General features: G+C 56.7%; 9 protein-coding genes across 9 annotated transcripts; 7 read left to right on the top strand and 2 right to left on the bottom strand.

The window, feature by feature from the left end:
* Window positions 1–317: 317 nt before the first annotated feature.
* On the top strand, window positions 318–2,171 carry WHR41_06779 (uncharacterized protein; the record flags this gene model as incomplete). Its single annotated transcript, XM_069375384.1, has 1 exon — window positions 318–2,171. One exon carries the CDS (start codon window positions 318–320, stop codon window positions 2,169–2,171), a length of 1,854 nt encoding a protein of 617 aa, XP_069227408.1.
* A 2,508-nt stretch (window positions 2,172–4,679) lies between these two features.
* Window positions 4,680–8,166, top strand: WHR41_06778 (uncharacterized protein; the record flags this gene model as incomplete). The annotated part of the gene is made up of 5 exons (XM_069375383.1): window positions 4,680–5,049; window positions 5,803–5,955; window positions 6,009–6,082; window positions 6,137–6,545; window positions 6,602–8,166. The coding sequence occupies exons 1-5, from the start codon at window positions 4,686–4,688 to the stop codon at window positions 8,164–8,166; spliced, it is 2,565 nt and encodes an 854-aa protein (XP_069227407.1). The 5' UTR covers window positions 4,680–4,685.
* Window positions 8,167–8,692: 526 nt separating this feature from the next.
* WHR41_06777 (uncharacterized protein) lies at window positions 8,693–11,692 on the bottom strand. The gene is made up of 2 exons (XM_069375382.1): window positions 10,974–11,692; window positions 8,693–10,908 (listed from the first exon to the last, which is right to left on the bottom strand). Exons 1-2 carry the CDS (start codon window positions 11,227–11,229, stop codon window positions 9,074–9,076), a joined length of 2,091 nt encoding a protein of 696 aa, XP_069227414.1. The 5' UTR covers window positions 11,230–11,692; the 3' UTR covers window positions 8,693–9,073.
* Window positions 11,693–12,582: 890 nt separating this feature from the next.
* rnr-2 (Ribonucleoside-diphosphate reductase small chain) lies at window positions 12,583–14,279 on the top strand. The gene is made up of 3 exons (XM_069375381.1): window positions 12,583–12,711; window positions 12,771–13,043; window positions 13,116–14,279. Exons 1-3 carry the CDS (start codon window positions 12,682–12,684, stop codon window positions 14,073–14,075), a joined length of 1,263 nt encoding a protein of 420 aa, XP_069227413.1. The 5' UTR covers window positions 12,583–12,681; the 3' UTR covers window positions 14,076–14,279.
* A 670-nt stretch (window positions 14,280–14,949) lies between these two features.
* WHR41_06775 (uncharacterized protein) lies at window positions 14,950–18,078 on the top strand (the record flags this gene model as incomplete). The annotated part of the gene is made up of 3 exons (XM_069375380.1): window positions 14,950–15,124; window positions 15,313–15,467; window positions 15,538–18,078. The coding sequence occupies 3 exons, from the start codon at window positions 14,950–14,952 to the stop codon at window positions 18,076–18,078; spliced, it is 2,871 nt and encodes a 956-aa protein (XP_069227416.1).
* Window positions 18,079–18,803: 725 nt separating this feature from the next.
* WHR41_06774 (uncharacterized protein) lies at window positions 18,804–19,250 on the top strand (the record flags this gene model as incomplete). Its single annotated transcript, XM_069375379.1, has 1 exon — window positions 18,804–19,250. One exon carries the CDS (start codon window positions 18,804–18,806, stop codon window positions 19,248–19,250), a length of 447 nt encoding a protein of 148 aa, XP_069227415.1.
* Window positions 19,251–20,376: 1,126 nt separating this feature from the next.
* crp-63 (60S ribosomal protein eL32) lies at window positions 20,377–21,363 on the top strand. The gene is made up of 4 exons (XM_069375378.1): window positions 20,377–20,449; window positions 20,573–20,737; window positions 20,870–20,991; window positions 21,067–21,363. Exons 2-4 carry the CDS (start codon window positions 20,573–20,575, stop codon window positions 21,173–21,175), a joined length of 396 nt encoding a protein of 131 aa, XP_069227410.1. The 5' UTR covers window positions 20,377–20,449; the 3' UTR covers window positions 21,176–21,363.
* A 69-nt stretch (window positions 21,364–21,432) lies between these two features.
* Window positions 21,433–22,155, bottom strand: WHR41_06772 (uncharacterized protein; the record flags this gene model as incomplete). The annotated part of the gene is made up of 1 exon (XM_069375377.1): window positions 21,433–22,155. The coding sequence occupies one exon, from the start codon at window positions 22,153–22,155 to the stop codon at window positions 21,433–21,435; it is 723 nt and encodes a 240-aa protein (XP_069227409.1).
* Window positions 22,156–22,486: 331 nt separating this feature from the next.
* Window positions 22,487–23,707, top strand: mdm10 (Mitochondrial distribution and morphology protein 10; the record flags this gene model as incomplete). The annotated part of the gene is made up of 1 exon (XM_069375376.1): window positions 22,487–23,707. The coding sequence occupies one exon, from the start codon at window positions 22,487–22,489 to the stop codon at window positions 23,705–23,707; it is 1,221 nt and encodes a 406-aa protein (XP_069227412.1).
* Between the last annotated feature and the right edge of the window lie 392 nt (window positions 23,708–24,099).

The raw sequence follows: 24,099 nt of genomic DNA, 5'->3' as shown, positions 1-24,099 counted from the left end.
GCCGTGCCGTGCAACGTGACGTATCCCAGCCCTCCTCCTGCGCCCGCCCAGCCAGCCAGCAGCCAACAGCCACCCGGCCTGGCAGCCTTGCAAGCTGCTGCTGCTGCGAGGGAGGAAACGGCGGCCAGGGACCGCACGCCGCTCGTCCACCCATCTCTCTCGCCCAGCGCTTGTCGTGCGCCGCGTGTTTTGCTGCGGTCTTGCGACGGCTGCACCTGCACCTGTCTCTGCTTCTGTCTCGACACACCACCGGCACGCGACACCTGACACCCTCTGGCCCTCTCCCTCCCCCCCTCTCTGCCACCGCCGAACAGAGAATGCTGGGCTCCTCCTCGCCGGCCACGGCTACCCTGCACACGACCACTTCCAGCGCCACACCCACCTCGCCCACCCGCCCCAGCAGACTGCGCGGCCTGAGCTATCTGAGGAACTACACGCACAGCCACTTGCACGGCTCCTCGTCGCAGAGGGCCGAACAGCAGGCACAGCAACAACAGGCGCAAGCACAAGCACAACAAGCACAACAACAGCCACAGCAAGAACCCAAACGCGAGCAGCGACCAGGCCTCGGCCGACGAAGCATCAGCTCTCCCGGCGAATCGAGCAACACCCCCGTCGAGCCGCGCCGCTCGGGCTCGCAGTCCGGCATCCAGAGCGGCGAGAACGGCTGGGTGCCAACGGTTCAGGGCCGCAGCGGGCTGAGTAGGCAAGCCATCGACCTCACCAGCACCGACACCCACCCCGTCCAGCGCGAGACGAGCCAGAGCCCCAACGCCATGACCAGGAGCCGCGCCGCGACGGCCGTCGCGCCCTTGAGCACCGCGGAACCCTCCAGCAGCGCGCCCGCGGCGGCGGCGAAAGAGGCCCAGCCGACGATCAGATTCATCCCGCACGTCGAGGTGCGCTCCACGCGGCCCTCGCTGCACTTCTCCGCCGTCTCGCGCACGCTCAAGAACGCCAGCACCGTCGTGCGCGTCGGCCGCTACAGCGAGCGCGACTCGGACAAGGCGGAGGAGAACTCGCTGCCCGTCGGCTTCAAGTCCAAGGTCGTCTCGCGCCGGCACTGCGAGTTCTGGTGCACGAGCGGGCAGTGGTACGTCAAGGACGTCAAGTCCAGCTCGGGGACCTTCCTCAACCACGTGCGCCTGTCCAGCCCCGGCGTCGAGAGCAGGCCGTACCCCGTCAACGACGGCGACGTCGTGCAGCTCGGGATCGACTTCAAGGGCGGCGAGGAGGTCATTTTCCGCTGCGTCAAGATCCGCGTCGAGTGCAACCGCGGCTGGCAGAAGAGCCTGAACAACTTCAACACGTCGACGCACAAGCGGCTGCTCAAAAGCGCCGGCGTCGGAGGGAAGAGCAAGAACCGCGACTCCGACGCCGCGAGCGTCAATTCCTCGGAGTGCAGCATCTGCCTCAACCCCGTCGCGCCCTGCCAGGCGCTCTTCGTCGCCCCCTGCAGCCACGTCTGGCACTACAAGTGCGTGCGCAACCTCATCCACGGGCCCAACTGGCCCAACTTCCTGTGTCCCAACTGCCGCTTCGTGGCGGATTTGGAGGCCGACGTGGAACCGCTGGAAGAGGAAGAGGAGGAAGAGGAAGTGGAGGAAGTGGAATTCGAGGCGACGCAGGCGGCCGTCGAGCTGGACGAGAGCGCGGAGCTGGACCAGAGCGGCGAGACGGGCGGGTCGTCGGACGATGCGGCGGAGGGTGTCGAGGAGCCGACGACGCCCGCGAATCCGGAGACGCAAGATCAAAATCAAGATCAAGATCAAGACCAACAAAATCAGGGACCTCAGGAACAACCCTCCACAACCCAACAACAGAACCAAACCCTGAATCACCAATCCCACACATCCGCCATCCCCACCGACGAACTCGCCCACCTCTCCCTCCAGCAACCCCCTCCCACCACCACATCCTCCACCACAACATCAACCACAGCCGACCCAACACCATCCTCAAACCCCATAACCATCACGCCCTCGAAATCCCGCGCCCCGCCCCCACCAGACCTCCTGAGCGCCCGCTCCGCGACGCCGAGGAGCACGACGCCTTTTGCGCTAGCCGCGAGTCTGGTCAGCGAGGCCGAGGGCCCGGGGACGCCGAGGAATGGCGCCGGGCCGTTTTTGTTGGATGGGCAGGGGACGGGGGAGGGGAGGGGGGAAGCGTGATGGGTGAAATGTAATGGGCTGAGAGAACGCTGAGGGGTTTAGGGTCGGAGTGCGGAGTGCGGAGTGGCTGCTTTTTATGCGATGTGATGTGATGTGTGCTTGCAGCTGGAGGGGCTTTTTGCGTCTGGTTTTTGTCTTTTTTTTTTGGCTTTTTATGTTATGATACGGGCAGGGGCACAGCACGGGATCAACGGTACGCAGTGGCAGGACAAGGCTGGCGAGCTGGCTGGATAGCTAGCGGGCGAGCGAGCGGGTTGCATGTTCGGTGTTTGTTAATGTTATTACTACTACTATTGCTGTTGCTGTTTGCTGTTTGATAGGTATTGATTGGCGCAGAGATGAAATGGACATTTTGGAGATCTTCGTGCAATGCGCTCATTAATTTCTGAGGGCGTGTTCGCGTGAGGTGTGATGAGGTGTGATGAGGTCTGATAATTGTGGGGTGCAATGGTGGAGTTGAAGGGGGCGGTGGATTGATCGATGGAATCGATCATTCGTGAGAGCGTCAGAGAATCAGTGGCAGGGTGGATGAGGATGCTGGGTGTTGAGTATGGGTGTTCGCTCCCGATGAAAGGTGGCCAACCAGGGCTGTTGGCTGACTTTGGGCGACTCCCATGATGCACCGTAGGACAAATACGACGCGTTATTACTCTAGTCCTCGTTCTTCAAAGCACCGATAAGCAGTTTCCGCTTTGCGAAGAGGACACGACAATTGAGCAATATCTTGTCAGGATCATTGTGAGGTCTGAATATCAGGGGATAGAAGGTAGGGAAACAACTACAATTTGATTATGGAGACTGCCTGAAAAGACTACGAGAAGCAACGCCAGAAGCAGAAGAACAAAAACCGAAAGGGCGCTTAGCGCCGGAACCGAGAATGACCGAGAAGGGAATAGGCCGTGGTTGCTAAAGAATGTGGTGGATTTGGATTGTTGTGGTGGAAGTGTCGTTGCAGTGAGTAGAGAGTTAGCCGAAAGAAATAGAGGCCGTGGGAGTTCCTGTCAGTCTGGGTGTCGTCTTGTCTTCGTTCTTCGTCGGGTTTGCGGACAGCATTGACCTTCGTCTTGGTCAGAAGACCGCATGGGCTTACTACGAGAGGCTGGCGGAAGCGAGGCTCGTGACAAAGTCGTAGTGCTCGCCACGTCTCCAGCCCAGGTCTGCGAAGACTGGGTGCTTCGCAAAGTCTGGGTAAAGCCTGACGATCTGCGTGCGGTATGGGAAGAGCTCAACGATGACCTCTTTGGTCGGTCGCAGAAGGCTGAGATGATGAGTTTCGAGGTCGGACAAAAGTGAGCATGATCGGCATTTTACAATTGCGCTGCACAGAAACCACCAACTCGACATTGTTTCCCAGGGTAAGTGTCTGTTGCGCTCGCTTTTCATGGGTTTGCGCACATACTGATCCAATGTAGAGCACCAATGTCGGAAGTGTTCTGCTTCTCCTTCGGAGCAAAGGTGGCGTGTCCAGAAGTGCTGCTTGAAAGCTTCAAAGTCTTGAAGTGTCAGACCACAGATCGGGCATACGACATTCACTGAAATTGGGGATTGCGAGTCATAGCTGATGCGAAAGCCTTCGAAGCGTCCGCTTGCTGGTAAGGTGAGCAACTCTTCCGTGTTGTGGCTATTGGCCAGGTGACTAATCCACGGAGTGAGTTTCGGTAGCCGGGTCTTCAGCACCCTCAACTCACTCGTTCAAGATGCTTTAAGCCATTGCCATCCCGTCCAGTGTGGGAAATTGCTCCAACGGTTGAAAAGGGTCCGGCAGCAACGGCTAGTGCAAGACCTACAGAATACCGTGTGAGATCAATCGTGGCGGTTGAGTAGATGATGTGTTGGTGGTCTGGTTGTATAGCCCGACGACAGGTCATGTCATTAGACGCATTCGTCAAGCATTCAGTGTCAACGCGAGGGAGGAGGGTATCCAATGTGCAAGGACGTGAATAAGGTCAATTAAGGTAATGGGCGGACCCGTAGACCGAAGACGCGGCACGCGCCGCCCCTCGAGCCTTGATCAGCCAGCATTGCCGGCCCCAAAAGCGCTAGCGCGCGTGCGGGCCTTGATGTGAAACACAGGAGGGCACCTCTCACACCTTGCGACTTTCCGGCCTGAAGAGCGAGAGAGTAGAGCCCCGGCGGTCGTCTGCTCCCACCGTGACCGCACTGTTGTCTACGACCGTTACGCCCCGACTATCCATTGTCGACCGCGCAGCACCACCTACTACACCGAGCCGGCTACCGCGTGCGCCGTCGTGCTGGAAGCGACTGCCGCCGAACAGCTGCCGCTATCTGCGCGACCAGCCACTCCCCCGTGCGCCAACTCGGCCTCCCTGCGACGCTCGTGCGGCACGCGAAGTCGCATCGCTCTGCCTTCGCTCTACGCCCATCCTCCCGCTCTTGAACCGTCTCACCAATTCTTGGACTAGACCATAATTGCGTCGTGCGAAGTCTGACATCCCGTGCGCGACCTTGGTCGGACCAGCCGAAACGCCCTCGACAGCGATATCCTAGCGAGCCATGGCTGTCGGCAGGCCCAACATGGTGCGCGCCGACACGCTCGACCTGCAGGACCAGGACGCGCCCACCGCCTCGGAACACAGCAAGCACCCCGACTCCGACGCCATTGCGCCTCACCAGGCCGCGCAATTCCAACACGTACAAGAGGAACGCCGCTCGGAGGAAGAGACCCTGGCCGACGCTTGGAACATGGCCGGACAAAATGTGGAAGGGCAAGCAACCAATGGCCAGGCGAATGGCGAGGCTGCAGAGAAGAAGACGGACGGAACGGACACTGCGAACGGCGAGACGGAGGAGGACACCGACGGAGACGACGACGACGACATGATGGACCGCATGTCCTCGAGCCCGAGTATCGAAGATGGTACGTCTGCAGAACATCTCCTTGCGATTGCGAATATGTCTTTGGAAGGACATGGTACACCTCAACATGCCGATCATGAACGGGCGACTTTCAACCAGTCGCCCACATCTGACCCAAACTCTTCGCCTTTTGTTGAGATACCGCGGCATTTACCTTTGCGATTGGATAGTCTCTATCCTCATAGCGAAGAACTGCCGGAACTCACGCAGGTGGAGAGTCTGTCGCCCTCTATTCGCACACCCGAAACGTCACCAATGGTTACCCCAGTAACTTTTGGTCGTTTCTTTCCCGCAACGTCTGAGCATCATCGTCTGAAGGGTAAGTATGACACTGGAAAGAACTGGATACTGGACACGAGAGGAACTTCTGAAGGAAACTTTGAGTGTGCGACGGACCTGTCGGAAGTGTTGGCCGACTCGCCATGCGATCGGGCTCTTGACCAGGTGGCGACACCGAATGAAGTTCGTGGAAATGCATTCGCTCAGCAACAGGCAGAAGACGTTGCTTTCAAGGAGGCAATGCGAAGCCACGACTTTGTCGACGTAAGAGCGATCAATGTGCAGTCACGAAGATCTCTAGTACAAGACCGCTTTCCACGATCGTCACATCCGGACAATGGGCCTCCCAACGAAACCAGATTCTCTGAACCTATCACGAAACTAAATATCCAAGACGATGATGCAGACACTTTCTTTTATGATGATAATGGTCTTATTGATTCCAGCTGGGAAGACGAATGCTTACAAGAAACAGAGGACATCGATTTCGAATTTGTCTATGCATTGCACACGTTCGTTGCGACTGTCGAAGGTCAAGCAAATGCCACAAAGGGAGATACAATGGTACTTTTGGATGATAGCAATTCATATTGGTGGCTCGTCCGAGTCGTCAAAGACAGCAGCATTGGTGCGTACAACTCGACAAGCAAACACGAATTTCTGCTCACATGGTCACACTAGGTTACCTGCCTGCAGAACACATCGAGACACCCACTGAGCGCTTGGCGCGCTTGAACAAACATCGCAACATTGACGTTTGTTTGCTCTTGAGCCTCGACTGGTGATATTTGCCCGCTGACTTCTCACAGCTCTCACAAACTATGCTTGGTGACAACCCAGAGAAGACAAGAAACCCGCTCAAGAAAGCCATGCGCCGGCGAACAGCGAAAACAGTTCAATTTGCTGCTCCCACTTACGTCGAAGCTTCTGACTACGACTATTCAACGGAAGATGAGGATGGCATGATCGATCCTTACTCCGGCGCCACGGAGCCTCAACAGCAAGAACAGCTGTCCGACCGTGGCCAGCCAGCTGAGGTTGAGGAGCGTAATGCACCGGAAGAAGCCAATGTGCACGCCACACGCCGCTTCAGCAGCGACTCGATAGGTGGCAGTGGCAAGGGTTCCTTTGATTCGGCCGGTGGAAAAGCCAGTATGGACAGTAAACGATCATCCGTCGACGACCCTCAACTCAGCCCGAGGCTCGTTGATCGTTCAGGTACGTTGAATATCCTCGATGTTTTACGCATGACCGGTACTAATCATCCCCCACAGAGGCTGCACCACTCAAATCACGCAAAGGAACGCCTCGCAATGCCGACTCTTTCCTCAAGGATGAGAGCATTGAGACCCGCAAGATCTCCCTTACACCCGGCCTGCTACGTGATGACACCGCCTCAAAAAGCAGCTCAACGGAGAGCTCTCGCAATAATAACAGCTTCGAAACTCTTGTCAAAACTCCTTCTCCGCAAGAAGAGAGAACCAAGAGAGACAGCAAGGAGAAGAAGAAAGATAAGAAGTCAGACAAGAAGCAAGGCGGCATGCTCTCTGGTCTCTTCAAGAGCAAGAAGAAGGACAAGAAGTCCGCCAGCAGGGACGAGGGCGAGCTCAGCGACATGGAGAAGGTGTCTGCTGAGATGTCACGCAGCGGACAGAGTAGCACGGGTCCGTCTGGCGCAGTATCGCCCATCGAGCAGATGATGACAAGTCCGACGTCCGCGGACACCAGGAACCAGGCCAGAGCCAAGCTGCAGAAGGCGCCGCCCACTGATAACTCCAGGATCATGAGTCCCATTCAAGACGAACCTCAGCAAATCCCTCAGGCACAACAGTACCAACCCCCGGCAGGCGATGGCTTTGTTGCAGAATTGGAAGGCTCGCAGACAGCGTACGAAATGGCGACTGGAGACGAGGAGAACCTCCCGAAACCGACCGAGCTGGAGATCCCGCCGCCCATCCAAGAAAAGAGCGGTCCGCTCTCCCCGATCGCAGCCATGCTCAGATCCAACAGCATGGGCGACCCGAAACCCAAGAAAGCCAAACGCTCAAAGCAGCGCGTCGAACTCGACGACTTCGACTCGCCCGACGAAGACGAGCAAGGCCCCAACCCTTTCCTCGAGCAAGAAGAGCGCACGCGCAACGGCAGCCAAGACTCCGACCGCCTCTCCTCCAGCCCCGTCCAAGTCCAATCGCCCGGCGCAGGCACTTTCATGCACGGCACCGAGCTCGTGCACATCCCGCAGATGAACGCCTCAGACTCCGACTCAGAGGAAGAAGGCGACGACTCCGGCTCCCTCGACACCGACGGCGACAAATCCGCCTCCACGGACCCCAGCCTCATCGAGAAACCCACAGACCCTGCCGCCGCAGCCTCAGGCCCCGACTCCGCAACAACAACAACAAAACCCAAAGACCTCTCCGACAGCGACGCAACCCCCACCGCCCAAACGCCCCAACCCCCGACCCGCAGCGCGCCCTCCCCCGACTCCCTCCCCTCCACCGCCGACCCCTTCGCCGACGACGGCCGCTCCTCCCCCGCCACAGCTTCCACACCCATCTCGTCTTCCCCGCGGCAGCCAACCGGCAACGGCGGCGCAGCGCACTGGGACGACGCGAACCTGCGCGCCTGGTTCGACGCCGACGACGTCAAAGACCTGCTTTCCATCGTGCAGCACAGCGCGCACGACGCCGACGCCGACGGCGAGCGCGAGCAGGTCGCCGAGCACCCGGCTATGCGCGGCTTGTTCGAGCAGGAGCGCAAGGGGCTCGAGGGCATGATGGGCGAGCTGGACGGGTTGCTGGGGAGCTTTTTGGGGAGGAAGGGCGTGGTGTTCACGTGATGATGTGATGATGTTTGAGGAAGAGGTGGGTGCGAAGGGACGCTGCGCGTCTCGGGAGGGACGAGGTTGTCTGTGTGTGATGATCGTATGATAATATGGGCCGGTCCTTCCTTCGTCGGAGGAGGGGGGAGGCCACGCGACGCATGATTTTGGGAACTCTTTTTGTTTGGCCTTTTTTTGTTTCCCCCTGATACACGAAGATTACTTGCTGTCATATACCCTCCTTTTCATGAAGACATTTCTTGGGGACTTGGGGATTTTGTTCTTTTTTTGAGGTAGATAGATTCGTTACTTTGGCATGATGTTTGGGATGAGGCATCAGGCTTGTTATTCTTGGGCATAGTAAATGAAGACACTTCTTCGGCTGGGCTTTTTGTCGTTTCTGTGCAGGTGACGGTATCATGTGTTGTTATCTACAATGAGGTGGCGGAGCTTCACGATTGATTTTCAAGTCGTTTTCATTCCATTCTGATTACCCATTATTACCGTCGCTGACATCAAAACAAGCCAAAAGCAGCAGCCACACATCAACGACTTCAAATGAAGAAGTGTGCTGTGGCCGCTGAGCAAGAAGAGGAGAGAAAGGAAGCAATTTCCGCAAACAGTAGCAAAACCCAAAGCAAAGCACCAACCAAAGTGTTCCTCCACCAGAACCCTTGTTGCTTTCGATTATTATCACCGTCGATTCCAAACAGACTAAACGCAACAAACGCTCAACAAACCAAATCCCTCGAGAAAACGCTTTGAACGGAAAGCAAAAACGCCAGAACACCGAGTCGTCGCCTTGTGCAGTATTGGGACATCAGAGGCAGACCCAGAACCCTCCTCACACTAACGGCCAACCTTCGCCGTGAGCACCGCATGGGCTCTGTTTTGATCACCGGTTCCTGAAAAAAGATGTTTCCACTCAGCGAGCGCTCCATTGAAGCTTCGCCCGGAACATAGCCGCCATTTCCGGGGTCAGGTGCGACAGAACAGAAGGGGACATCGGCAGGCCGGCGGGAGCCGTCTGCGGTTCGGGTGCAGAAGATGGACTGAAAGCAGGTGCGCTGGCTCTCATAGAGGCGCCCAGGTTGCTTGAGCGGGTGCCTTGAGTAGGCGTGGACGGGACGTGCGGCCTCTCCGGCCAGGGCGCAACCTTGAACGCAGGGGTAGAAGGCTCGATCTTAGTGGCCGGCGGATGAGAGGGTTTGGCAGTTGATGGAGATTGCGGCGGAGCAACTGGAGCAAGCTTTGGAGAAGCCACGACCTGCGCGTTGGCCAAGGGCGCGCTGCTGTCTGTAGAGTTGGTAGCAAGAAGAGAGACCATCTTGAAAGCAGATCCCTTTGCAAGGCGTCTTGGTCCAGGAGCCTGAGAATCCTTGCTGGCGTCAGGAGTGATGGGAGTTTCAACACTGGCGGCAAAAGCCGGTGCATAGGCTGGAACAGAAGGGGTGACTCTGGGCTCCGTATTGCCTTCGTTCGCATTGCTGGCTTTGGATGCCGTACTGATTACATAATTCGGCTCAAGAGGACCCTTCTTATTCTTCTTCTTCCTCGTAGGACTAGCCGAGAACACCGAGGCGGGAAGCGACTGGACACTGGGTGCCTTGTCCTCTTCGATAGCCTGCTTTCCACGAGCCGACTCCGACTGAGTGGATAGTCCATGTGCATCAGGCTTCTTGTTCCCTTCGAGGACCTTCTTCGTGTGTGTCGCCTGAGTCGTTGTGTAGGTATGAGGAGTGTCAGATGGACTCATGGGAGTCCGCTCAAGCGTACGACCTCTGGATGCCGGACCGGCTACAAGCTTTGGCTTGCCAACTTCTGCAGCGGGCATGTTGAGCGGAGCTCCCACTGTAGCACCAGTGTAGGGGTGAGAAGAAAGTGGTGCCTGAGTCCTGCCGAAAGAAGCGGCAAAATCGATCACCGACGAAGTCCTGGGCACTGTCATGGATGGCTTCGGCACGTGAGCGCTGACAGACTGTGACACCGGGGGCTTGCTGAGAATTACCTTGCTAGCGGTCTGCTCCATAGGCGTGGATGATGATGCGATGTTGGAAGCCCTTGAATTCTCTCTGCTGTGCATTGTCTTCCGCGTCGATGTAAGGCTTGTAGAGGAAAGAGTTGCCGGAACAGGTGGAAGCGGCTTCATTCCCAAGTCTTGAGCGTTCGGCGCCGGAGCGTGGCCCTTGGCCTCACCATCGGCACTCGCAGCAGAGCGGGAGGCGGTAGCTGCTTCTCCATTGCCCGAAGTCAGAGCCCTGCTGTTGCTTGCATTCGAGGAAGCTGCCGATCGGATTGTTCCACTTGTGCTGGCGATTCCTGCCGGGGTGGAAGTCCGCGACGGCCCACGCCTATCTTTGAGCGACACCAGGGGCGACCCTCTAGGCACACTCAAATCGAGCATCTGACCATCGTTGGTAGAAATTGAGAGCTGCTGAGCCATCTTCGTTGGAGGATCCGCGGTTGATTTCTGCAAGGTCAGCGCACGAACCAGATCCTCAAGCTTGAAGATGCGGTTCTTTGCCTCTGCAAGGTCTTGAGACATGCTCTGATTCTTGGTCTCCAGCTCCTGAATCTTGTTCTCGAAAGCCTTCATTGGAGTAATCTGAGATGCCATGATCGCGCCTAAGAGAGATATCTGATCCTCAACCGAGATGGCTTCCTGCTCGAACTCATCCCCGAGCCTCGTGGCGCATTTTTGAATGGATTTGGGGTTGTTGGAGATGGCTGGCGAAGAGAGAACGTCATTGATTGCGCTCACTGTGGAAGTCAGCTTCATTCATGTGTGTTATGGCAGCTTAGTCGATTGTTTTTGCGTCACGTACAGCCTTTGAGTGAGATGCTGCGGTCATTCTGGTGTCGAGTCTCGCAAACCTTGACTTTGTGCTCAATCGAATCCAAACGAGTTTGCTGAGACTTGACTTCATCGTCGAGTGTGGCAGCCTGGAACATTGCGGAGTGGATGAGCTTTTCATGTTCGGCTTGACGGCGGTTGTTTTGGTCTATCATCGGCCAAATCGGATCGGTTGGTGGGCGACGTCCGCCATCCTTTAGGGCCCGAGGAGAGGGTGCAACATCCATCTTCGCGAGGATGACACGGTCGAGCTGATGGAAGATGATGAGTATTCGATGGGCTGAGGCTGGAGTGTGTTGTCTGTGTTGGGCGCGGCGAAGCAACCGGCGAGAGAAAAGTTCAGCGGCGAGGAGGTTGCTAGGGAAGGAGCGTGTGAGTGATGGGAGGGAAGGCGCGATGGCAGCCCGCCGCACGTGCAAACAACTCACACCTCACTCCGAACGAACCTCAGAAGGCATCTTTTACACCGCGAAGCATCAATGCGCGACTTTGCTTTCACGAGATTGAACCAACGTTGTCACGCTGTTGACAATCACCCCGGTGAGGGAGACTGTGTCGATGAAAGCCGATCCTCACATTTTCTACGGCGACAAGCGGTTGGTCTTAGGAGACTTGAAGATCCTCTGGGTCGCAGAGAGGGAAAGGCGTCGCAGAGATGAGATTGCGCGGTTGCTTCGGACGGAGACAATTTGCACTGAGAACATGCTTGGATAAGTCACATATGGGGATTGACGGTAGAGCTGTTATCTAAAGATCAATATCAGAGGTAATCCTGCTTGATAAAGACGGCGGTAGAACGATCTTTACTACGATGTGACTTACGAAGAGGCCCAAATCAGCGGTCTAGACAAAGAGCTCCCGATCAGAGAGTTAGTGGCCCGAAACGCATCGCAGTATCAGGCTTATGAAATATGAGCATGGAGTTTATGGTCCCTTACGATGTAGCAAAATGCGTTACGTTCTTTCCTTGAAGTTCAATGATTTGGGATACGATCTGTTCCTGATGATCAATGAGGGCCAGCAACACAGTCCGCCGTCTCTTGCATCCTATGCATGCGCCACTGGCAGCAACAGAAAGCCAGCAAGAGTTTTTCGACGGCACACAGGCTGAAAATACTCCTGCACGAGGTAAGTCTTTTCCTTGACAGTGCTTTGCACGCTATTGAGGAATCTGCGTCGCTCCTCCACCACATAGCCTCGTAGGGATGACGTCCGTGTCGGAAACCGGAGGAGAAAACAACGTGGGCTTCAAGAAGAGCACAGGCATCTTGGTGAGCCGTACAAATGTGAAGGAGACTCAAGGACCACATAGTCGAGGGGCCGAGAGCGTCGTTGTCCTGTGAAACTGTGCACGTCCGGCTAATTTTGCGAGCAAACGCGTCGAACGCGTCCTTTGTCACGAATCATGATCAGATAACGCGCGGGACGATCTGATAATTCCGACCTCGGCGCAAAAAGGGAGGCTGGCACGGCTGGAGCCTGCTTGCATGATGTCTTTGTTATGCCGCGCTAGTCTGCAAATGGTAAGGCGGCAAACGCGAGAAAGCGCGTTTCGTGAGCACTTAAGTCCTCTCCATTTCACGACCATCTTCGTCTCGTCCTCTACCCATCATCCACGCTGCTCTGCCTTTTTGCAATTATACCCTTGAGCACTTCATACTCCAATTACTGCATTCACAATGAGCTTCGAGACGACACCATCAAAGAAGGTTGGTCATGACGTCGTCGCGCTGAAAACCTCGAACCTCGTCAACTAACTCGCATGCAGGCCGCGTCCGCCATTGAGAACTTCAAGATGGAGTCGCCCGTCAAGCAGCCTCAGTTCAACGCACAGGCAGACAAGGAAAACGTGAAAGAGGAGGTTGACACCCGCTACGACTCGGACGAGGTCGCCGTCCCCATCAAGGGCATTCCCATGCTCGAGCAGGAACCCGAGAAGAAGCCAGAGATTGCATCGACTGTCAAGCCCGAAGAGGCAGACGAGCCTTTGCTGCAGGAGAACCCAAACCGCTTCGTGCTGTTTCCCATCAAGTACCACGAGGTATGCACGCGTCCCGACAATCGCGTCACAGACGCGTAAAGTGGGATGAAACACGCTAACACCACGCGACAGATCTGGCAGATGTACAAGAAGGCCGAGGCCTCTTTCTGGACAGCAGAGGAGATCGATCTCTCTAAGGACCTTCACGACTGGAACAAGCGCCTCACCGATGACGAGCGTTTCTTCATTTCCCACGTCCTCGCCTTCTTCGCCGCCTCTGACGGCATCGTCAACGAGAACCTCGTGGAGCGCTTCAGCTCTGAGGTCCAGATCCCTGAGGCTCGCTGCTTCTACGGCTTCCAGATCATGATGGAGAACATCCACTCTGAGACCTACTCGCTCCTCATCGACACTTACATCAGCGACGTCCGTCAGCGCCAGTACCTCTTTAACGCCATTGACAACATTCCTTGCATCCGCAAGAAGGCCGACTGGGCCCTTCGATGGATCAGCGACGAGAAGTCCACCTTCGCTTGCCGTCTCATTGCCTTCGCTGCCGTCGAGGGTATCTTCTTCTCTGGCTCTTTCGCCTCCATCTTCTGGCTGAAGAAGCGTGGTCTCATGGCCGGCCTCACCTTCTCCAACGAGCTCATCTCCCGTGATGAGGGCATGCACACCGACTTCGCTTGCTTGCTCTTCTCCCAGCTCAAGCACAAGCCTGCCCCCAGCCTCGTCGAGAGCATCATCACCGAGGCCGTCAAGATTGAGCAGGAGTTCCTCACTGACGCCCTGCCTTGCGCTCTGCTCGGCATGAACGCCACCCTCATGTGCCAGTACATTGAGTTCGTCGCCGACCGTCTGCTCCTTGCCCTCGGCAACAGCAAGTACTACAACGCCACCAACCCCTTCGATTTCATGGAGAACATCTCCCTCGGTGGCAAGACCAACTTCTTCGAGAAGCGTGTTGGTGACTACCAGAAGGCCGGTGTCATGGAGTCCCTCAAGAAGAACCAGGCCACCAAGGACGGCAGCGGTGCCAGCACGCCCGCGCCGGTCATGAACGGCGACTTCTCCTTTGATGAGGACTTCTAGACGAGCGACAATTCATGTACGGCTAATGGATGGTGGGCAACTTGTCCCGACAAGGCACGGTATGGCGTTCTGGGTTTGCACTTTTATGATACCTTCGCGTCTCGAATATAGATGCATCAAGAGAGGCGTTGGCTTAGGGTGTGGGTGGCAATTAGTTAGTTAGCACAGCACGCAGAAATTCGACTCCAGATATTTGATCACAGACTAGGTACTTCCTCTTCGTGGCATGTACCTCACTGTACCCCTCCTATTGCACCGTCACAACAGTGCTTGAGCTGCGTGCACGCCTGCATCTACGTTGCGCGTGCATGATGCACCGCGACGCGCCATGCCCTAATTGCCGGCGCGCTGTAGCGAGTCAAACGGCACTCCAGCGGTTTGGTGCAGGGGATCGTACGCACAGACGCTATGACGCACACAACCAGGGCTGACCCAGTCCTATGCACGCCGCATGAGGTGAGAATGCAGAAACTAGACTAGTATCGTAAGCGAGAGCATCCGGTGAGGTGGAGCGATCACAAGAAGAGGCGCGAGTGGACGGATATCGAGCCGTCGGCAGCAGAGATGCTTCGCAATATTCTCCGGCTCACGCGGCTGACAGGCACATCTCCACTCACACCTGCGCAAATCATGCGCGAGCCCCGGTTGCCGATGTGAGGGCTGACTAGAGTTCGGTGTTGGGTCTGACCCGGCCCGCAAACGCTTGTCCTTCTAGACCCGACCGGGATCCACGCTGCGCTGCGCTGCATGCCCGTTCCCGCTCTGCGAGTCTCCCATGCTTTTAAAGCACGACCGAACGACTACAACTACTGCAGGTCAGATCGCAGCTCCGGGGCGCTGAGATGCTGCGCACGCAGTCCCGCGCACGCTCGCCATGGCCGACGCGCTCCCAGCCTTCACCCTCACCGATCCCTACAACAAGCACTCGGAGATGTCGGCGCCAATGAGCCCAGCGAGCCCCGTCAAGAGAGTTGACAGCAACACAAGCTTTGAGTTTGACAGACCAGCCGCCCGGCCCGGCACGGCCTCGAGCGTGGGAGATGGAACTGGTATGTCACCCGCCCATGCGATCGCGAGCACGCGGCGCAGCAGCCAAACGAGTAAAGACGAAACACCGCGCAACGCCATGCCCCGGCGTTTCTTTGTCTCTGCCCGGCCTGCCCACGTGCAACGCCGCAGCGAACACGCGACCTGCTCTCCCGCGCATGCGCGCACGCCGAGCTGACCATGCCGGTAGGTAGACCGGACACGCCCTCGTCCAGTCGTCCGTCGCCGGGTCGACTGCGCAAGACGCTGTCAAACACCAATTCGTCGCCCAGCAGGGGCGCAAGCCCAGCCCGCGATGCGGGTCTCAGACAAGACGTGCGCTCGCCCATCGACCCGCTCTCACAGGTAAGAAGACCCTCCATTCCACGACCCTACTCTCGGAGCACCTCCCGCTAACACCCAACCGTGACATCAGCAAATCCTCGCGCGCACGACGGGAACACCGCTCCACCAGCCACAGTCGCACGTCCTGCGCCCGACGACCTCAGGTAGCACGACCATTCACGCCGCCGAGTCGAACCAGCATGCCGCGCCGCCCGTGCAGGCGCCTCTCCAACGCTCCGACACGGGCGACGGCGCGCGCAAAGAGCTGAAGAAGAGCGTCAAGGCCGTCACTTTCCTCGGACGATTAATGGGCGGCAACAAGAAGAAGGCTACGGACCAGGCTGTCGTGGACGACGACGACGTCGAGCCCCGGCCTGAGGGCACCGAGGCGCACGTCTTCGCGCAGCCGCTCGACAATGTCGATTTCAACCCCAGGCACCCGCAGCCGCCGGCGTATATCAAGGTGCGCTCGAAGTTTAAGGCGAAGCGAGATTTCGACCGCTTGTTCCTGGCGCAGGAGCTGCTTTGCGGAGTGCGGAGGAGGATGGTGAGGACGGAGAGTAACAAGTTGCGGAGGAAGAGCTCGGCGGCGATCGATTCGTCGGATACTGTTTGGGCGATGGAGTTCAGCAAGGACGGGAAGTACCTCGCTGCTGCTGGGGCGGACATGGTCGTACGGGTTTGGCAGGTTTTATCGAGCCCTGAGGACCGCCAAAAGGCCGAAACGCCAAGTTCTGCGTCGTTTGGTGAGAACGGCCCGGCAGAGCGTTTGAATGCGCCGGTCTTCCACCCACAACCGGTCCGCGAATGGAGCGGCCACGGCTCTACGATTCTGGATCTCAGCTGGAGTAAGAACAATTTCCTGCTATCTTCTTCGATGGATAAGACGGTGCGCCTGTGGCACATTTCTCGAAAAGAGTGCCTCTGCACGTTCAAGCACAACGACTTCGTCCCGTCGATTTCATTTCACCCGAAAGATGACCGGTTCTTCTTGGCTGGATCGCTGGATGCGAAACTGCGACTCTGGAGTATCCCGGACAAAAGCGTGGCGTTTACCGCGCAAGCGCCGGACATGATCACGGCCGTGGGATTCACGCCGGACGGAAAGTATGCTATGGCAGGTTGCTTAGATGGACAATGTCTATTCTACGAAACCGACGGCCTGAAGTACCAGACGCAGATCCACGTTCGCTCGGCCAAAGGCCCAAATGCACGTGGCAGCAAGATCACTGCTATTCAGTCGTATCATGGAGCAAGTGGGGATGTGAAGCTCCTGATTACAAGCAACGACTCACGAGTCCGATTATACAATTTTAGGGACAAGAGTTTAGAGCTCAAATTCAAGGGCGTGCAGAACAACTCTTCGCAGATTCGAGCCACGCTGAGCGACGACGGCCGCTATGTGGTGTGCGGAAGCGAGGACCGCAAGGCGTTCATTTGGTCCTTGGCTGGCATTGGAAACGACGCGCACGATAAACAACCCGTCGAGAATTTTGAAGCGCACGACTCGCCGACCACGGTGGCTTGCTTTGCGCCAGCAAAGACGCGACATCTTCTAGGCAAGAGCGAAGATCCGGTGTACGATCTGTGCAACCCGCCTACACTCAACCGCCTGATCCAGCGAGAGCGAACAGAAAGTCGAGCTTCTTCGCGACCACCGACAGAGAATGGCAGTTTTGCGCAACATTCTTTGGGAGGCCGCAGCAGTCTCGACAGGTCTCGAGAGTCGATCTTGAACTCGTCGAAGGCTATACATAGAGATGGGGGCATCATCGTCACGGCTGATTACACGGGCACGATCAAGGTCTTTCGACAGGATTGCGCTTGGGCGAAGAGAAAGGGCGAAGAGTGGGACAGGGCTTCCATCTTCGGCAAGAGAGGGACATCAAGTCGCACCAACTCAATTGCTGGAGCGTCCATCGCCACAAAAGCCAGCCAGCGCAGCTTGCATGATGGCCGAACCTCTGCGGCATCGCATGTCGCCCCCTCCGATCGCATTCTATCCTGGCGTCAGGGCATTGCGAGTACGCCAAACATCAACAGCAACGACGGCGCACAACAAAGCAAAACCACCAGCCGGAGTATATCGCCACACAAGTCGCTCGAGCGGACGTCATCACGGCCTGATTCAAACCTGCGCTCCAACGCACCTACGATGACCACGCAAGCAGAAGAAGAAAGCGCCTCATCCACAGCTCCAACCTCCCTCGACGTCGCCGAAGGCCACAGCAACACCGACGAAGCCGGCGTCATCTCCCTCAAAGCCGACATCGAACACCGCCAGGCCGCTGGCGACGACATGGCTCTCGATGCCGCCGGCCACTCCGATTACTTCTGGAACCCGGCGCGCTTCCGGGAACCTCTCGAGCGCCAGCGCCAGCTTAGAGCTGAGCGCGAGCAGCTCGACGCGCCGCGCCGGCCCTCGCGCGCCAGTCTCGTTAGCAAGCTTAGTATCGAGCGAAGCGACGTGAGCGACGACGACGTCTTTGGCGACGCCGAGGAGGAAGGTCCGGAGAAGCGCATGACGTGCCGGCGCTGCGGAGGGCTAGGCTTTTCGGCCAGGCGGGGCGCGGAGGGCGTGCGGCTCGTCTGCCAGAAGTGCGGGTTGCATTTGAAGCAGGATCGGGGTTGATGGGAGCTTTGGCATTTTGTGAACATAAAGAGGTGGGCGCTTTGCGGACATGGAGTTTTCATTTTGTGTCATCAAGGTATCGGGACGCATTGTTTTTTCTTGTGTTGACGACGGGCTTGGGCATGGAACGGTGCGATGGTGTGATGGAGTGATTTGATTTCCTTAGCCGGGGCGGATGACGATACAGACGTTTAGCATAGACCTCGCGCAACGGTCGACGCACGAGCGAAGCGAGCCATGTTCGCTACGATGTGTCGACCTGTCGAAAGCGGCGCACAACGCCGCAAATCCAGCAAACCATTCATTCAATCCAAATTCGGGTCGATTCAACCGGTCGTACGATCGATCGCTGCTGCGATCTCAGGCCCAAGCTGCTCATGCATGTGTGGTCGATAAGCTACGCCAGCACCGCCTCGGCAACCTAGCGATATGATCGACGCGGGAACTAGATTGAGGGGCAAGCTTCCAGGCTTCCAGCCACCCACCACGGTGCCACGCCCTCTCTTCGCGAAGGGGGTTCGCGTGCCCGCCGTTGGGTTGTTATATAGTTCGCGCCCGCTCTTCTGATCCCGGGAGCAGGCGGCTGCAAGGTATTTTTATTTGCCCAGTATCTCTTACCACCAGGTCGCGCAGAACGCCATCGACTCGAATCTAGCGAACCGCATCACATAAACGCGCTCAATAAACAAACCAGCCAAGAATAAAAGCAAAACACCGACCCAACAATGTCTTTCATCAACACCCCCGTCGGTACCGCCGCGCCCCTCCTCGCGCCCCTCGTCACCCTCAACGCCTGGACCCTCGTCATGCAGACCTGGATGTACAGCAAACGCCTGCCGGCCCTCTCGCGGCACAAGGTCAACATGGACTCCTCGCTGTCCCAGGCCAAGATGGAGGCCATGCTGCCGCCCGAGATCCAGTGGCCGGCGCAGAACTTCAACCACCTGCACGAGCAGCCGACGTACTTCGTCGGCACGATCCTGACGCTGACGTACCTGGGTGTGAACGACAATGTCACGCTGGCGGCGGCTTGGGGATACGTTGGGTTGAGGATTGCGCACTCGATTGTGCAGGCTACCGTCAACAATATCATGGTCAGGTTCTCGCTGTTCTCGGCTAGCAGTGTTGTGCTGGCGGGTTTGACGGCCAAGGCGGCCTCGCTTGTTTTCTAAACGGATTGCTGGATATGGATGGGGTGTAAATGTGGTGATATAATCGATAATGTTGGATCATCTTTCTGCGCTCCGCTGCGGTTCCTCGTTCCTCGTTTGCACTTTGCCTCTGTGAAGCATTTTCTTTCCCTTCAAGACATGACCGGATGTTGCTGCGCCCAATCCCCAGAGCTCTATCGTGAGTGACGTAAAAGTATGGGAGTCGTCATTGAATCCCGCCACGTCCCATATTTGTAGATTTGCGAGTATTTCCCGACGTGGATTAGCACCTATGATTTGTCCATCCTATGGCGCCCAGTATGTATAGCTGTGGACAGGCTTACGAGGGACCGACCTACCTCCGGAGGCTCTCAACAGTGGAAGTGATGCTCGCGACTCGTCTGATCGGAAGACGCATGCTGCATGTCGAATTCAACGCATCTTTGTTTAGAACGATACCTTACGTATTGCGCGGCTGGAGATGAAATCTACAGCGTAAAGCATCACTTGGAGGGAACATCGTTGCCGATCAGGTTTGGTGCTCCTTTGATGACCTGCTGTCGACATCCAGATCAGAATCCTCGGGGAACGTGATCAAGCCCAATAGCTGCTGCTAGGCGAGGATATCTGGAGCCGATGTGAATGATACCTGATCTCGACTGAGAGCTAATGACGAAAATCGTTTGGCTTTGAGGCGCTCTCCCAGAGTTCATGAAGTTGGAAAGTCCGATTTGGAGGACCATGCAATAGAACTTTAAGGCAGAAGCATTCTCCCAAGAGTTCTGTGCGCGACGTCCCATCTACACCAACACTCACAATCTGGTTGATGAAGACTGGCTTGGAGTGCAATCAGTTGTGGATGGACTTTATTTTGCATTGCTTTCCAATGGAGAGTAGACCATGGACGGCAGGGTACATTGTGAGCCTAGTTCATCTCATGCGGAACGTCGCCGTGTGTACGCGACTTTATGAGTCTGCCCTATGCTGTATTTTTGCTGCCAGTTATTGATGGCACCGCCCGCAACTACGGGTCCTCGCAAGCGGAGGTCAAGTTGCGCCTGCAAGTGTACGCGGAAGGAAAGCCGGGCGCCAAGATTGAAGCCCTGCACGGCCCAGCTGCGGTAGCGAATTTGCAGCCCACACAATTGAGGAAGCGAGACTTCACGACGACCGCGAATCGACCAGCGACCCCGACCGACGACACCGCCAACACCGACAAAGTACGTCCCACCGCCGTCCGAGACGCTCGAGCAGAACGTGCCCACGATTTTCGACTCGAGTTTTTCCGCCGACAAACGAAGCCCACACCCGCCTCCGAGCATCACTAACAGAATACCGCACAGATGGTTGCCGCAAAGAAGCACGTCCCGATCGTCAAGAAGCGCACTGCGCAGTTCAAGCGTCACCAGAGTGACCGCTTCAAGTGCGTTGGCGAGAGCTGGAGGAAGCCCAAGGGTATCGACAATGCCGTGAGGAGACGCTTCAAGGGCCAGGCCGTTATGCCCAAGGTGCGTTGAGACCCCGCCAGGAAGATCGGAGAGGAATTGCGAAAAAAAAGTCAAGATGGAGGAAATATTGCGATGCGAAAACTCCGACATGAAACTACATGGGACAAATGCTGATATTGGATCTCTTGACAGATCGGCTACGGCAGCAACAAGAAGACCCGCCACATGATGCCCTCCGGCCACAAGGCTTTCCTCGTCAACAACACCCGTGACCTCGACCTCCTCCTCATGCACAACAAGACCTACGCCGCCGAGTAAGACTCTCTGATATTTGGACAATCAACGCCATGATTCTCAGCCGCCGCAACATGAAACTAACATCAATCCAGGATTGCCCACGCCGTCTCTGCCAAGAAGAGGATAGAGATTGTCTCCCGCGCCAAGGAGCTCGGTGTCAAGGTCACCAACGGCAAGGCCAAGCTTTCTACTGAGGCTTAAGCGTGTGTATTTGCGGTTGGCGAATGAATGGCTGGGATGAAATGGGGCGTTTGCATCGGCTTTAGACGAGTGTGCATTTCTCGCAGCTAGCTAGCCTAAATGAAAAGAGGCCGGACAAAAAGCCATGAACCCACCAACGCCTCGCTGTATTCATGCAGAATGATATCGACGTCCTAGTAAAACAGAAACCGCATATGCGCCAAACCAGCAGCCAATAATCTAGCCCTTTTCCATGCCATCTGCGCCGTTCCTTAGATCTAATTTGACATCACTGCGTCGGCACCCTCTATTTCCTCGACCTCACCCGAGGCCGCGCTCCAGTAAGCCAAAACCTGAACCTTGAACTCCGCAGTCGCGATGCCGAACAGCTTCAGCAGCGCGGTCTGGTCACTGTTCATGGGCTTGCCCTCCTTGCACACTGCGTAGTCCTCCAAGCAGATAACCTTGCCCTTGTCGAGCTTTGTCGGCATTCCCCACTTGCGAACCGTCGCCTCCAGAGAATGGGGCATAGGCACATCCTGCTCTGCAGGCTGCTCGCCGCCCGTGCTGTATACCACGCCGGCGGGTACTGTGAAGGTCCTCGTGGCATCCATGCCAGCGCGCGCAAAGTCCACCTCCACAAATCCCTCAAAGTACTCCAGAACCTCCTTGGGTTCCCTGTTCGAGCAGAGCAGGCCGACGCTGCCCTGCAGGTACTTGCTGAGCTTGTGCAGGCCAGGCGCGTGCTCCTCAGCGTCCGTCAGGCCGAGCGCCTTCGCCATGACCTTGGTTTTGCCGAAGAACATGCGCGAGTCGGAGAAGTGCTGGCGCACCTCCTTCAGATAGGTGTTGCGCATGTTGTCGACGCTGAAGACGAAGATGTGCTGGTAGGCGTCGACGGCTTCCTGCACGAGCTCGAACAGCGCCGCGTTGATTTCTTTCGCCGGCTTCTTCTGTACCTGCGAGGTGTGCACGACCTTTGAGCGCTTGGATTTCGGCATGGTTGCGGTGGTGTGCTAGCTGTCGACTAGCTGTGTTGGCGGTGTATTTGAGAGTAGTGCTGAATTGGTCCCGGAAAAAAGATATCGACCGTCTGGCTGGTCGCAAAGAAATTTGGGCTCAGGTCGGCTTGCGCTTGCAGATGCGCGCGGAAAGTGATCCGCCCCACTCCCAGGCCCAGGGTCCTGGCCTCGCGAAAGCCGGCCGGAGCGTGGGAGAGTTGTGGCTTTGGCTGCCAGTCGGCAATCGCGTGAAACACGAGCCTTGATTTCCTGCCTCGAGCGGGAGCCCTTCCAAAAATGCAACGGTGAACATGGCAGGATCTCATACACGATGCTGGAGTTCATGGACTACGTCCAGTCCGCCTTCTACGCCGCGTCGCGCTGGAACGTAGACAACAGCTACGCGTCCTTGACCACATCCAACAACCTGCTTGACTTCCGCACTCCGCATGGTGTCCGTCTTCATGTCTCTTCACTCTCGAGCCCGAACTTCGCGACGAGCTATACCCTCGGGAGTAAGGGTGTGGTAGATGGATCATTCAGCTTCCTCTTCTCCAGTCTGGGCTTGCAAGTCGCCAGCAAAAGCAACGATCTGCCGCTGGGTCACTTGGTGAGAGGGTACAGGCATCTCCAGGAGCTACAAAAGCCGGAGGAAGGTTGGCAATGGGAGATATGGCACCGTGGCAAGCGGATTGATACTCGCGACACGCTGCTCTACGGCAGGTTCTACCTCCCTACAAGCACCTTGGAAGCACTCTATCTCCGTCGCATCAGTCCGACTCGCCTCTTCCGGCTGAATACTGTCTTGGATTCGTCATTACCTAGCGGTGGTACAGCACTCTCCCAGCTGCAAAACGATTACGGCAAGTACTCAACCGAGTATCTATTCTCCACCGATGCTGCTTTGTTCGGTTTCCGTGGACTCTACAACTTCGGGTACGATCCTCGATATCCTGAACATCAGCCTTCAACCAGACCGCCTTCCCATCCCTGGGACCACCAGAGCGGTCGCTTGAGCGTGGGAGGCGAGTTGTACTTCAGCCCAGTCAACAAGAGCGGGGGGCTGAGCACCGGGCTCCGTTTCACCACGCTGCCCGTTCACACCGGCTTCCCGTACACCATGACTTTGACGGTCAACCCGCTGATGGGAAGCTTGAACTCGAGTTACGCGGTCAAAGCAGGGAGAAACCTTGCCCTGTGCTCACGCTTCGACTTCAATGTCTACAGCTACGAAAGCGATGTGTCTGTCGGCCTTGAGCTCTGGAAGCGCGATCTAGACACTGCTTGGGCGAGGAGCATGCTTCGGCGTGAGTGGCAGACCAAGGTTGCGCCTGTGGTCGATGACAATGGCTTCATAAGCAGCGACTTTGTCGAACGGCAGGACGACGCTCAAGGTGTGCTGAAGGCTCGTCTCGGGATCGATGGCAAGGCTACCGTGTTATGGGAGACGAGGGTGAAGGAGCTGCTTGTTGGCGTCGGGGCTGGATTCAATCTCAGGAAGAAGGATCAGGTGCTGGGGAATGTTGGGTTGGAGATTAGCTATTCCAGTTGAGCAGGTCAGATTCGGCGAATGATACCCCGAAGTGTAGATACAAAATCACATAGAAACGATCTCAATCATTATTACAAGACTTGCGTGGCTCTTCAGATGACATCCGCGTATGCGCCTTGCCATGCTCCTAGGAAGGGCCCATGCCCAGTGAAAGCCACTAGGGAGAATGCAGGCCCGATCTCCTCACTTGACTCTGCCGAAGCGTGGAGACTCCACTTTTCAAGCTTCGAGGCTCTCCGCACCATGTCCAACATCTACCTGATCGAGGTAGACCGTACCTGGCTAAACCAGCACCGTCTATGAGATGACGCGGTGAGAATTTTGTAGACCGTCGCAAACGCCGATGTTGCCGGTAGGTTTTGAGAAATGGTAAGGTATATATTGCTAATAGC

This window comes from Cladosporium halotolerans (genome assembly GCF_011745625.1).
Source record: "Cladosporium halotolerans strain TM138-S3 chromosome Unknown Sca27, whole genome shotgun sequence".
NCBI classification, from domain to species: domain Eukaryota; kingdom Fungi; phylum Ascomycota; class Dothideomycetes; order Cladosporiales; family Cladosporiaceae; genus Cladosporium; species Cladosporium halotolerans.
This window is presented reverse-complemented; position numbering and strand designations above follow the sequence as displayed.

Bases quoted from the DNA above. Each gene is read 5' to 3' on its own strand.
- rnr-2 (XM_069375381.1), top strand. From the start codon at position 12,682: ATGAGCTTCGAGACGACACCATCAAAGAAG. The intron at 12,712-12,770 runs GTTGGTCATGAC...ACTCGCATGCAG, and splicing joins AGACGACACCATCAAAGAAG to GCCGCGTCCGCCATTGAGAA. The intron at 13,044-13,115 runs GTATGCACGCGT...ACCACGCGACAG, and splicing joins TTCCCATCAAGTACCACGAG to ATCTGGCAGATGTACAAGAA.
- WHR41_06777 (XM_069375382.1), bottom strand. From the start codon at position 11,229: ATGGATGTTGCACCCTCTCCTCGGGCCCTAAAGGATGGCGGACGTCGC. The intron at 10,909-10,973 runs GTACGTGACGCA...TGACTTCCACAG, and splicing joins CAGCATCTCACTCAAAGGCT to TGAGCGCAATCAATGACGTT.
- crp-63 (XM_069375378.1), top strand. From the start codon at position 20,573: ATGGTTGCCGCAAAGAAGCACGTCCCGATCGTCAAGAAGCGCACTGCG. The intron at 20,738-20,869 runs GTGCGTTGAGAC...ATCTCTTGACAG, and splicing joins GCCAGGCCGTTATGCCCAAG to ATCGGCTACGGCAGCAACAA. The intron at 20,992-21,066 runs GTAAGACTCTCT...ACATCAATCCAG, and splicing joins AACAAGACCTACGCCGCCGA to GATTGCCCACGCCGTCTCTG.